Genomic DNA, 12,620 nt, shown 5'->3' on the forward strand with positions numbered 1-12,620 from the left:
AGAGAGAGAGAGAGAGACAGAGAGAGAGAGAGAGACAGAGACAGAGACAGAGAGACAGAGACAGAGAGAGAGACAGAGAGACAGAGAGAAAGAGAGAGAGACAGAGAGAGAGAGTGTGTGTAAGGGAAAGACAAAGGAAGGGAGGAGACAGAAACCGCAAGGGAAAGAAAAGGAGAGGGAAGGAGGAAAATTGGGAGAGATGAGGAGAGGAAAGATGAATATCAAGCAAGCAGAAACCCAAGAAAGAAAATGAGTCCTTATGTGGTGAATGTGAGAGAAAGAAAATGCAATCTGGCAGGCAGGGTGGCCATGTGTGTCTGAGAGATTTACACAGGGAAAGGGCACCTGCTAAAATATTTATAAATTTACCAAGAAAACATGTTTAAAAAATGAAAAATAAACAGATGTAGACGTGTAACTTGAGAGAAATACATTAGGCAAGTTTGCAAAAGCTGTGTGGCGTGTGCTGGAGACAAAGAATTTTGAGGGGGTGGATGGGGGATAGGAAAGACCCAGAGAAGTTTGGAAAAGTTGGAGCTTTCTGGCTCTCACACAAAACCTGGATCAGAGCAGGGGAATGAGCCTCCTGTGCAGGGCAGAGGATAACAAAGTTTCCTGGCCTTCACCCTCAGTAGGAGGTTTCCCCAGGAGAAGCTAAGGACTGGGTGCCTGGAGTGATGATCTGACCAGGGCCCGCAGGAAGAACACAGCTAGCCTGGTACACCACTGATTAAATTGGCATCATGGAGATGAGCAATGTGTGCGGTGACAGCTTCACATGTAGGGGAACATGTGTTTGTGAGCCACTTCCTCAATGGGGACAATGAGGCTTAGTGTGCTTTTTTACACTGATTATAAAGCATTGAAGAGTTCCTCCTGCTTTTCAAGTGGCTTCACTTTTCTGCTTTATTTTTATCAAGCTAGAGGCTTAAAATAAGGCAAAAGGCTGCCCGAGGCACAGTAACAGTAACAATAATTGTGCATCATGCAATGTTGATGCATCTTTCATTTCTCAGGCTAATGCAGACATGGCCTCAGTAATGGGTTCTGCCATTCAGCTCCTTGGAAATGTGGGGATGAATGCAGAATTTTATAGAACTGAGGCTGGCTCCCAATCTGAGGCTTTGTTGTCTTGTAAGGAAAGGAGCTTAATACTATGAGTGGCAGTGAACTTTAAACTCTATCTCTCTTCATTGCAGGAGAATAAATGAGATACTCTTAAGCATGTGGAATGGGACATCTGTTTGTGAATGACATAGAATCATAGGTATCAGAGCTGCAAAAGATCTTATGAGATCATCTTGTCTAGGCCTCTGCCTTGAATCAGGTGAGCTATCAATAGTCCTATTTATGGACTAAATTTGAAAAAGAATTATCTTTATATAAATAATAAATACCATGGGACACTATTAGCATTTTGTACACATACAAAGACCTGAAGCTCTTTTGGGGCATTATTTTAAAATAAAATTAAACAATCATAATCCTCTCCTGGATGCTGGTTTTTTTTCTGTGACATTTCCTTTTAGTCCTGCCCTCACTACCCAACTTTTCCAGCAATTGGGGAGGTTCCCAATTGCAGAGCAAGGGGACAGAGTGGTCCAACTCACCAATTTCCGTATTTCACATTCTAAATTCTGAATGCAGTCCAGTTTCCTTTTGCGGCAGCGTTGAGCTGCAATTCGATTCTTGCTACGTCGGCGAACGTCATGAATGAACTCTAACTGTTCTGAGGTTAACTTGTGCATCTTTATCATCATCTGGAAGTCGTTTCTTGGAAGATCTGTGATTTGATCGACAGGAAAGGGAAGTTTGACCTGAAACCAAGGATGAAGATCGCTTGTTATTACAGTATGACTACTGTATAACGCTAACAGATAGAACATCCTCCCCAAAATGTTACTGTTACCTTCATGAGGTTAGAAAATTAGTGAAGATAAGTTGGAAAATGCCTCTATTCTTGGTTTAGAGGATGAAGTGGGGGACAGAGGCTTTACATTTTTAAATATAAGGGAATCCCAAGATTTAGGTTAAACATAAAGAGCCAAAGGAGAACACAAAGGAAGCACAAACACATATGCTGTGTTTGATTATCAGGAGAGCCAGAGAAAATGATGCTGAACATACTGGAATGAGCAGAATTTTCAAATGACATAGCTCTTGTATCCTAATCTAATCCAACAAGTATTTAATTAAGCACCCATTAGGTATATAAGACAGTGAGAAAGAATATTGGCTATGGAATCACGATAGTCCCAGGCTCAGACCACACCTTTGACACTACCTGGGTGTGACCTTTTCTAGCTTCCAGTTTCTTCATCTGTAAAACAAGAGGCTGAACTAGTCGTATGATGCTATGATCCTTTCCTCAAGGAGTTTCTATTTTACTGTGGAGATATGACATGTACACAGGTAAGTATGTACATGATCAACAAAGGTTTTTATCTGAGCCTTGAACGAAAGTAGGGCATTCTAAGAGGAAATGATGCAATTCAGGCATAGTCTAAAGGCAAGGAGGCAGAAGATAGAAGGCTGAGTTTGGAAAACAGGACAAAGGCCTGTTAGGTTTAGAACACACAGTGAAGGAGAATAATGTGAAATAAATCCCATTAATACTAATTTAAATGGGTTACTCTGGTAATCCTTATGAAATCACTAACCACAAACAAAGTATCCACTAAGGTAATGCCCAAGCACCAAACAGTTGAACAAATGAGCACCCAACAATATGCTGCAGTTAGCTTATCCCTGCTTAAGATCTGATTGTTAAATTTTTATACCTGGGAAATTGGCAAACACTACAAATCAGGGTTTATTGTTCTTTTGATTGTAATAGAGTGATGGAGAAAATGCTAATAATGCAGGATGAACTTAAAAGTGTGTCCTGTGTCCCTTCCCCTCATTTGTTGAACATTTATTAGCACATCCCTGAAGGCATCTAATACTTCCGGAGAAATCAGAAAGCTCAACTTCCTAGTTCTTTCCTCTGGGGTCAAGCAGAATACATCATCCATGTTCCATGTGTCAACCCTTCAAATACCTGAAGACAACTAACATTCAACACTCCTTCTCTTCCAAGTCATCTTTTCTCCAGGCTAAATATCCCCAGGTTCCTTCAACTGGTCCCAACACGGCCTGGTTTCTATCCCATCACCATCCTGTTTACTCTCTTCTGGGTATAATACAGTTCACTAAAAAAATGTGGTATGTAGAACTGTATATAACACTCCAGTTGTGTGTGACCAGAGTAAAGTGAAGAGGACTTTATGATGCTGGAGACTATACCTTTATGAACACAATCTGCCTCCAACACTTAAGCATTACGGAAATTTGAGTTGTTTTTCTCAACTAAATTGGGACCATTATTCTGGCGCGTCAAGGCTTTTCCAATCCGATTCTGTTGTCTGACCTGACGGCTATCATTTCCCCTGAAAGATAATCATAACAGCTTACATTTATACAGCATTATATAAATGCTATGTTATTAGTTACCATGTGCCTCATGCATTCACGATAACTCTGACAGGTAGGAAGGAGGTACAACTCACACTCCCCTTGTTTTGGGAATTGAGGTGCAAAGAGGTTATAAGACTTAGTGAACCAAAGGATTTAGAGTTATAAGGGACCTTAGAGAACATCCAATAGTCCAACTCTCTCATTTTTCTTTTTGTTTTTTTAGTTTTTTTTACTTAGCCATCCCTCAACTCTATCATTTTAAAGATGAAGATGCTAAGGCAGAAGTAAAATGAGTGGCCCAAAGTCACACAGCCCTAAGTGGTGAGGTTGGAACCTGGCCTTCTGCCTTCAACTCCAGTGGTCTTTTTGTTCCAATATGCTGCATGCCTGCTCACATATACACACATGTCAGGTATCCCAGGGTTTTAATTCCAATAAATGTACTACAGCTTTTACAGATTGATACTACATTTCCTATTTTTTTAGTCAGCCAGGACAGTCAAATTATTTCCCCTGCTAAAGTTAGAATATATCCTAGAGGGCAGAAACTGTTTTCTCCATATTCTGTGAAGTATCTAGTTATTATAACACCCTGTCTGGAAGGATGCTGACTGATGGTCAGTTGGGCAGCACAGTGGATAGAGCGCTGGGCCTGGAATCAGGAAGACTCATCTTCCTGAGTTCAAATGTGGCCTCAGGCACTTACTAGGTGTTTGATCCTGAGCAAGTCATTTAACACTATGTGCCTCAGGTTCCTCATCTGTAAGAAGGAAAAGGTAAACCACTCCAGTAACTTTGGCAAGAAGATCCCACAAGAGGTCACAAAGAGTTGAACACAATTGAAAATGACTTAACAGGGGTGGCTAGGTGGCACAGTGAATAGAGCACTGGCCCTGTAATCAGGAGGACCTGAGTTTCAATCTGGCCTCAGACACTTAACACAAAACTAGCTGTGTGACCTTGGGCAAGTCACTTAACCCCAATTGCCCTACCTTTCCCCCTCCAAAAAGCAAAAGGAAAAAAAAATGACTTAACAAAAACAATAACAACAACAAAAAGGAAGGAAGTTCCTGGTGAGGAAATCCCTCTACCAATGCAGGCTGAAACTTCTGAAACTTCCACTCTTAGAGGGTTACCTAGAGAACTTAGAGTAAGTGACTTGCTCAGTGTCATGTATCGAGTCTGTCAGAGTCGAGGGAGGCAACATTGTGTGGTAGATAGATAAGAGGACTGCCCTTGTAGTCAGGACTGATGACACCCTCCCTAAAGTCCTTCCTTGATGCTATGTCAAGGTGTGGAGGTGATCCTCAGTCCCTAAAGGCAGTAGAGTAGAATCTCTGGTGGGTGTAAAGATTTTGATTAGTGGCCTAGCAATTTGTGTCTGACCACTGGGAACTGGCCTAAGTACTGAGGGGCACATTACCAGGAAATTGGCTGCCTCATAATCAAGTTTATTGGCCGCAGAAACCTAGCTGGATGGAGGGATGGAGGAGCTTCAGTCTTGGTCAGTGGAAAATGTATCCCCACTGATGAAATAATGGCTCTTCTGAGGTGAAAAGATCAAAGGATCCTGACAAAACTGAGTGCAACAAATTATATGTAACAGAAACTCACAATTTCATATACTATCGTCTTTTTTTTTGTTCCTTATATATTGAGATGTTTAGGTTTGTTCACGATCATAAGTTCATTGTAAAAAAATGAAAATAAATAAGAGTGAGTTAGTGCAAAGCCAGGTTTGGCAAAAGCCTAAGGGAGCAGGTTCTCTTGCATGTTTCATTAGTGAAGAATTCAACTGTATTTGTTTTTTTTTTTTTAAGGGGGGAAGGCAAGGAAATTGGGGTTAAATGACTTGCCCACTGTCAGACAGCTAGTCAAATGTCAAGTGTCAGAGGCCAGATTTGAACTCAGGTCCTCCTGATTTCAGGGCTGGTGCTCTTTTCATGGTACCATCTAGCTGCTCCAAAAATTCAACTCTGAAAACTGACTGTGGCCACTTAATATTTAAAGGGAGCATGGTGGAGTAGGTAGAAGGCTGGTTCTGGAAGTCACAAAGATAATGGCTGGGCAAGTCACTTGACTTTTTAATGCCCAGGCAGCTCTTAAAGACCATAAGTGACTGAATGAAAGATAAAGCATTTATTAAACACTATCTGCCAAGAACAGTGCTAAGCACTGAGGATACAGAAAAGAAAAAAAACAAGAGTCCCTGTTCTCAAGGATCTCACTCTCTAAATGGGAAGATAACACATAAAACAAAGTTCAGCTGTAGGACTGGTACACAGGTCAGGACACCTAAGGGTTCAGTGACTGGGCAGATGCCAGGGCCCAAGGGGTCTTAGGTTACATAAGGAGGTTGGATGATAGTGGCAGGAGACTGAAGGTATAGAGGCAGCTGGTGGCATGTGCATAGTGAAAATGCACAGTCAGCAAATACCCTAGAAAGTTTTAATACCATGGAAAGAGCACTAGACCTGGAGTAAGGAAGACCTGAGTTTGAATCTGGCCTTAGACATTTACTATCAAGACACTTAACCTGTCTGCCTCAGTTTCCTCAACTATAAAATAGGGAAAATAATAGCACCTACCTCCCGGGTTTGTTTTGAGGATGAAATAATATTTGTAAAAAGTGCTTAGCACAGGGCTTAGCAGGTGGTGGGCACTACATAAATGCTTATTCCTTTCCCTTTCCAGATGGTAAGGCCTGGTGGTCTCCCATGTCACTGGAAGGAATAAGGGACAGATGACATACTGATCTGTATCAGTGGAGGAAATTTCCACACTTTGAATTCCTCACGTTGATGAAATCACAGATGGGGGGCTCTTCTCTCTCTTCTACCCACCCCTTCAAATTCCCCAGCCTCTAAACCCATTTAGATCTAGACACCATTCAAAACAGGCTCCTTGTCCTCTCAGAAAGAATCCATGCTATCAAAACTTTCTCTCTGTTAAGCCAACGAGAGCTACTGGCTTATTTTTTGTTCCTTGGGGAAATACACTCACAGGCCAAGAAGCAAACTTGGTTATACACTGGAATCTTAATTCTCATCTTAGTCTGTCAGGCCTGAAATACCCAGCAGATGGCACTAAACACCCAAACTTCCCTCCAGCTACAGGGATCCTATCTGAAAAATGGGCTGCGGCTCCTGTCAATTGTCACAGGAAATGGATTTACCTGGCTTTCCCAAACAAGACTCCTGAAAGGGAAACCCACTCTCCCTTAGTGTTCAGATGCTGAAGTATTACATCTGGAGGGCTGTTTAAGCAGCCATTAACCCTAAGCTAAGGCCTATTTTCTTTGTTCCTTTCCAGCCCTCCACAGGCATCAGAACTTGTGAATCTTTGCGGCCCAAAGCGATCACTTGATTTTTCTGTTGCTGTGTGCAATCTGTTAATTTACATCACAGTTAAGTTCTGAAGGTCTTTAGGGTCAGGCGCTAGGTGAAGGTTCCCAAAGCATTGGCCAATATATCTGCTACATGATAAACTCTGTCCTTTTGCCACCTGTGAAATTCTGGCCCTGAGAAAACATAGTAATAATGGGATATGTCACCCCAGAGTTGTTCAGTGCAGCTCTCATGGCTAAATAAGATTTGGCAGAACAGAAGGCACCTCCTTACATATACTTAGACTGACCTTATCCCTGGGTGCTGTGTTTGCATAGGGCTAGCTAAAGATATCAAAGAAATGTTTGACTTCCCCTTCAGATCCTTCGGACAACAAACATGGCACACTCACAGCCCAGACTGTGCCTAAAGCTCAGAGTTCTGGGAGAGACACACTCATGTTTCAGTATGGGGGCTGGAAGAGGGTCTCTTTGCAATGTGAGTTTTAGGCTTTAGTCCCTTAAAAAAAGTGACAGTAAAACAATTTTGATTTTGTTCTAAAGGACCTTTATTTTCAGGAAAGAAATATACCTGCAGCTCATGAGACAGGGAAAAGTCAGGAAGGGCAAATACCAGGGACCAACAAAGTATTTTGAAACAGTCAGACAGTGGCCCTCAAAAACTGGAGAAACAGGTTGGGGGCCTGAGAGCGGAACTCTTGCTCTGAAAGGTTGTAAAAGAGAAGCCAATATCCACCCACAACGTAGCTACTGCCTATTAGCCTGGGTGTCAAAAGGGACTGAAGGGAAGGAGACACAACTGTAGGTTTTCCCACATGGAAATGTATTTTTAGTGTTGAGAAGGAAAAATGTTACAGTAAATAAATGAAAAATTCCCAAGGTATTCTTCAAGTTGCTTGATATTGCCTGCAGATCTATTGCTTTTTCGGCCCCTGAAAGTATTACATTGCAGGCACACAGATGCCTTTCTTTCAGAGTGGAAATAGCCAACTAATACTTTTGTCCTCTTAGGAGACTTGGGGTGAAGTGCACGTATGGCTTTTATACACACACACACACACACACACACACACACGCACGCGCATGTGCGTGCATACACACTCCTGCTACCCTCAGAAGTAGCTGTGAAAACCTCAAATAACGTCACTAATTTTAGGCAAAATGAAAGACAAGCATAATGTTTCTGCTCCTCCCCCACTCCCTTTCTGTGCATTATTATACCCAAAATGGACCCTTGAAAGGACTTAACATCCTGTTGACTGTCTCTCCACACACTCCTTCCTGGCTTTTATATTGCAGTAGTGGCTCAGATTTTAAGTCACTACACATTATAAATACTGTAATCTGCTGAACGCCACACACCAAGCGCTCCTGAACAGCCTGGCATTACCACATCTCTTCCCATTATCCACCACCGATCCAAATACACCATCAGATAAACAAGCTGCATATAAAATAAACTGTGTTTCTGATTTGTGGGTGTTCATTCTTGCATTGGCATCAGCATTATAACATACAAGCCCTCTGTGCAATGCTCTGGATTTCAGTGGAGTCCCAGACAGGCTGGGGCAGTCCCTGACTCAGCAAGGGAAAGGCCTCGCTGAGCCTCTCATTCTTTCCAGTGTCATTAGCAAATGTCACAGCTTGCATCACTCATTGCTGCTGGCTGTGGCCCTACCCTGACAAGGGACTGACCCTTCTTTTCGCTTGGGAGAACAAAAGCACGGAATGTATGTGAGGAATAGCCTGAGCCATTCATTGGATCTAAGCTGACAAAGGAGGGGGAAGATTTCAGGCCCACTAGATATGTTAGGGTCTTTTGCTCTCAAGAGATTAAGAGTGAACGGTGGCTGCCAATCCATTTGGTTCACTCTGGCTCCCAGGTGCTAGGGGCAAGATGGAAACTTTGAAATATGAAAATCAAAGTGGCATCACTGTGTGTTAAGTAGACAGCAGGATCCTAGGGAAAGGCCCAACATTGGGGAAGTCAGGACACTCGCCCTCCTTCCTGACCCAAAAGAGATTGGCTGCTGGGCATCTGAAAGCTGCTGGGGGCTGCTGGCACGGTCTCTTTAGAGCTAACACTAGTACCACACCATTGTTTTTGAATTATCCGATACCAAAGAGGCACCCAAATTCTAGTCAGGAGTATCGTTGCCCTTGGAGCCCCCGGGTCCTTACATCTGTTTTCTCTTCTTAGTATGTCATTCATTATACCTCATAAAAAAGACAAGGGCCTTGATTTTTTGTCCTTAACAGTATCAGGGGGCTTAGGTATGAAGAGAAAGGAAACAACAACAATGACAGCTGCCATTCATGTAACACTTTAAGGTTTGCGAGGCCTGATGCCTTTCCAAAACCTCCCCTTCCTGACCTAATTTCCTAGGGTCCATTTTTATCTATGTGGCACAGACAGTCCACCTGGATTTAAGGGGAGACTAGGGCATAATTGTAATCTTTAGACAAGGCCATAAAAAATGACTCTTCCATAAAAAAGTCATATAGTGGAGGGCTAATTTGAGAAATTTTTTCATTCCTAAAAAAAAAAAAAACCAAACCAAAAAACAGACAGACATACCAGTTCAGATGTTTGACTAAAGAGCTCACATGAAAGGGAGAGGTCAGGATGGAAGGATACTGCCCTCATACATTGAGATGGTGCCTTTGACTTTTCAAAGCACTTTCACATCTATGCTCTCATTTGATCCTCACAAAACCCTGTGAAGTAGGCAGGAAGGGTATTATTATTCCCATCTCACAGAGGATCACAGTCCCTGTGCTGAAATAAGAGTTCTAGGGCTAGGTAGATGCGACAGGCAGAAGGGCACGGCAAAGCTCTCTTGAATACACTTTTCTTGCTTCTTTACTGTCCTCTCCCCTCCCCCAAATGGTCATGTAGGTGATTTACCATAATACTTCCATAATGCCCTTTGTGTAAAGGGAATGAATGCAAGCGTCTGGGGGTGAGGACACCTGAGTTTCTGCTCTGGTTCTGCCACCAATTAACTGTGTGACCTTGGGTAAGTCATACACTTCTTTATGCCTCATATATAAATAAATAGATGCATTTAATTGAATCTCTTACCTGCCCTGGCTGCCTGATAGGGTTCTTCTGAAGATAAAATGGAAAAATAGATGTGAAAGTGCTTTAAAAAAATAATGGTTCTATATAGATATAATGTTAATAATATCATTCCCAAGCAGTGTTCCTAACCTTCCTTCTCAAGGTGTTTCTTTTCTCCTTCATGTAGCATGCTTTACTATTGTAGAGACTAAGAAATCTTCTTCTAAACAGAGTCTAAATAGAGTACAAATATGCCAACTAGAAGTATATATATATATATAGCTAAGGGTATTTTTTCTTTTAGTCACAGATACAATAAAAAATATAAATATATGTAACATGTATATATATATATATATATATATATATATACCTGTTTTCTGAGGACCATCTTAGTTAAGTTGGGAGGAGTTTGGATGCAGGGGCATGGATATTTTGGCAATTGCAATTTAATGAATTATAGGAGGGTTGTATTCTGTGTCTGTAGGAAGAATATGCACTCAGATGAAATTATAACTCAGTGAAGTATTGGTGTATACATACAGATCATGTGTATGTGTATATACATACATATACACATATACACGTACACAATACACACACTGACCTGATTCAGTTAAGTATAAAATAAGAACTTGGGAAGACAGCATTTTGTGTGTTGGGGTTACCTGGGAACCCATCTTTTTACTGTAGCATTTCAAGTCTTATTCATTAATTCTTATTGTCAAGATTAATCTCTAATTTTAATGTTAGATAGCTCTGGAGTTCAGCTCTCTCTCTTTCTCCCTCTCCAAATGAAAAAATTAACTAAGGAATGAAAAAAAATCCTCTCACAGACATTTTCAAATTTAAAGGATTTATGCCTTTATGATAGTTTTGAAGGGGTGTCTAAACAAGCCTTCTTTCTAAGAGTCGGAGCAAAAAAGTTATCCTAATGTGAAACTTTCAAATTTTAGACTGGTTATTGACTAATAAATCATGATGCTAAAAATGCATAAGTATTGGCAGTATCATTGTGTCAAGGCAAATATGGTTTATAAGTGGTCCACCTGACCACCTAATAAATAAATAAATACATTTTGAAAGTATAAACACAAATTATATTCTAAAGCAAGATATTAAAAGAGAGGAAGAGCTATTTCAGATTATTATAGCTTGACTGATCATTGCTTCTTAAAAAATTAAAGATGTCTAGTTTTATTGCTGTTGTTATATTTTAAGGCAGCTAGATGGACACTGGCTGAACAGAGGAAACATCCCCACTCTTGTCAGCAGCATTAAGTGCCAATAAATGACTAACTTCACTTAGGAAGTTGGGGTAAAAGGAGATTTATATGAAATTGGCAGCTTCTTAAGTATATGCAGCTACCATAAAAACACAACCTTTTAAGAGTAACTTTCTTAAGGAAGGAAAAGAAAGGAAATGAAAAACTGTTTGCCTTTTTTTTATGTGGCCTATTCTTCTACAGTAAATCCCTCCTTCCTCCTTCTGGGGTCCCCCAAATCATTATGCCGATAAACTGGATGTATGTCAACAGTTTCACAAAATAAAAGAGAAGCTCTATCAGACCCAGAGAGAGAGAGAGAGAGAGAGAGAGAGAGAGAGAGAGAGTGAGAGGGAAAGAAAACCTTGACCTACTTCATAACACCTCCATTCACTCAAGGTCAATATCACATTTAACTGTGGACTGACTCTAGGATGGAGGGATGATAAAGCATTTACTAAATGCTTACTAGGTGCAAAGATATAAAATCCTAAGTGATTCAGCTGGGAAAGATTCTCCTCACTTCCTTTTCTATTTATTCAGCTAACTTATTTTAAAATAATTTTCTATTACCCTTAAAAATAGTTTTTAAAATTTTATGAGTATTAAAATTATTAAATAAAATTAAAATGATTAAAAATTTAAAATAATTTCATGCTTTTGTTTTATAGGGGCAAAGGGGCAGAAAACTGGAAAGCAATGCAGGTGGCAGATGACTACTGGCAAAGATGTCTTTTAAAAGAGCAGGAGGCTGCAGGAGATCCATTTTCAAAATCCCAGATCAAGCTAAAAACTTCACTTTCTTCTTGTAGACTTCATATTGTCTGAATGATTAAACCTCACAAGGCTTTCTGAGAAGACACTCTCTTCCCGCCCTACCCCCAACTTAATGGAATTCTAGCTCTCTGGTTAAATTAATCTTCCTCACCCCTGTAACCAATGCCTTCAAGATTCAGGGATACCCTGTAAACTCTGAGGGATCATGGGACCATAGATTTAGAATTTTAGCCCAACACCCTCATTTTTCAGAGGAGGAAACTAAGGCTAAGAGAAGTCCAAGGTAACAGAGATAGTAAGTGGCAGAGCTGGAATTCAAACTCAGGTCCTCTGATTCCAAATTCAGCATTTGTTCCATCTCTCCACACCCTCACTGGCACAAACATAAACATCCTATTATTTCTTCATTCTTCTAATTGATAGTTGAGGACGAGACCCACCCATTGGTTCTAAGGAAGCCCAAGTGGTAGCTGGCCTCATCTGTATTTACTTTCATGCCAATCAGCAAAACAACCAACTGGACCAATCATCACACACACACACACACACACACACACACACACATCCAAGCATTTTTCTATGACCTTATTAGTAGATTTGTAAGAATAGAAAAACATGGGGTCCTTATTCTTCTACTTCCCTCTGTCCTCTTACCACTATGAGGTATCTGGTCTTGACCCCAACCTCATCACCTATCACTTTGAGAAATTGA

The 12,620-nt window shown here is 40.9% G+C and overlaps 1 protein-coding gene across 5 annotated transcripts in view; it reads right to left on the reverse strand.

Annotated features, from left to right (window-relative positions):
• BACH2 (BTB domain and CNC homolog 2) overlaps positions 1-12,620 on the reverse strand; it is a 429,780-nt gene that overhangs the window by 9,718 nt on the left and 407,442 nt on the right. For all 5 annotated transcript variants that reach the window (XM_069065158.1, XM_069065154.1, XM_069065157.1 and 2 more), the window contains one exon: positions 1,611-1,817. In XM_069065158.1, the coding sequence (XP_068921259.1) occupies positions 1,611-1,817 (207 nt within the window). The remainder of the gene's footprint in view (positions 1-1,610; positions 1,818-12,620) is intronic.

This window comes from Petaurus breviceps, unplaced genomic scaffold, assembly GCF_028583685.1.
Source record: "Petaurus breviceps papuanus isolate PSGF00001 unplaced genomic scaffold, PetGlider_PUasm1.0 90667, whole genome shotgun sequence".
NCBI classification, from domain to species: Eukaryota; Metazoa; Chordata; class Mammalia; order Diprotodontia; family Petauridae; genus Petaurus; species Petaurus breviceps.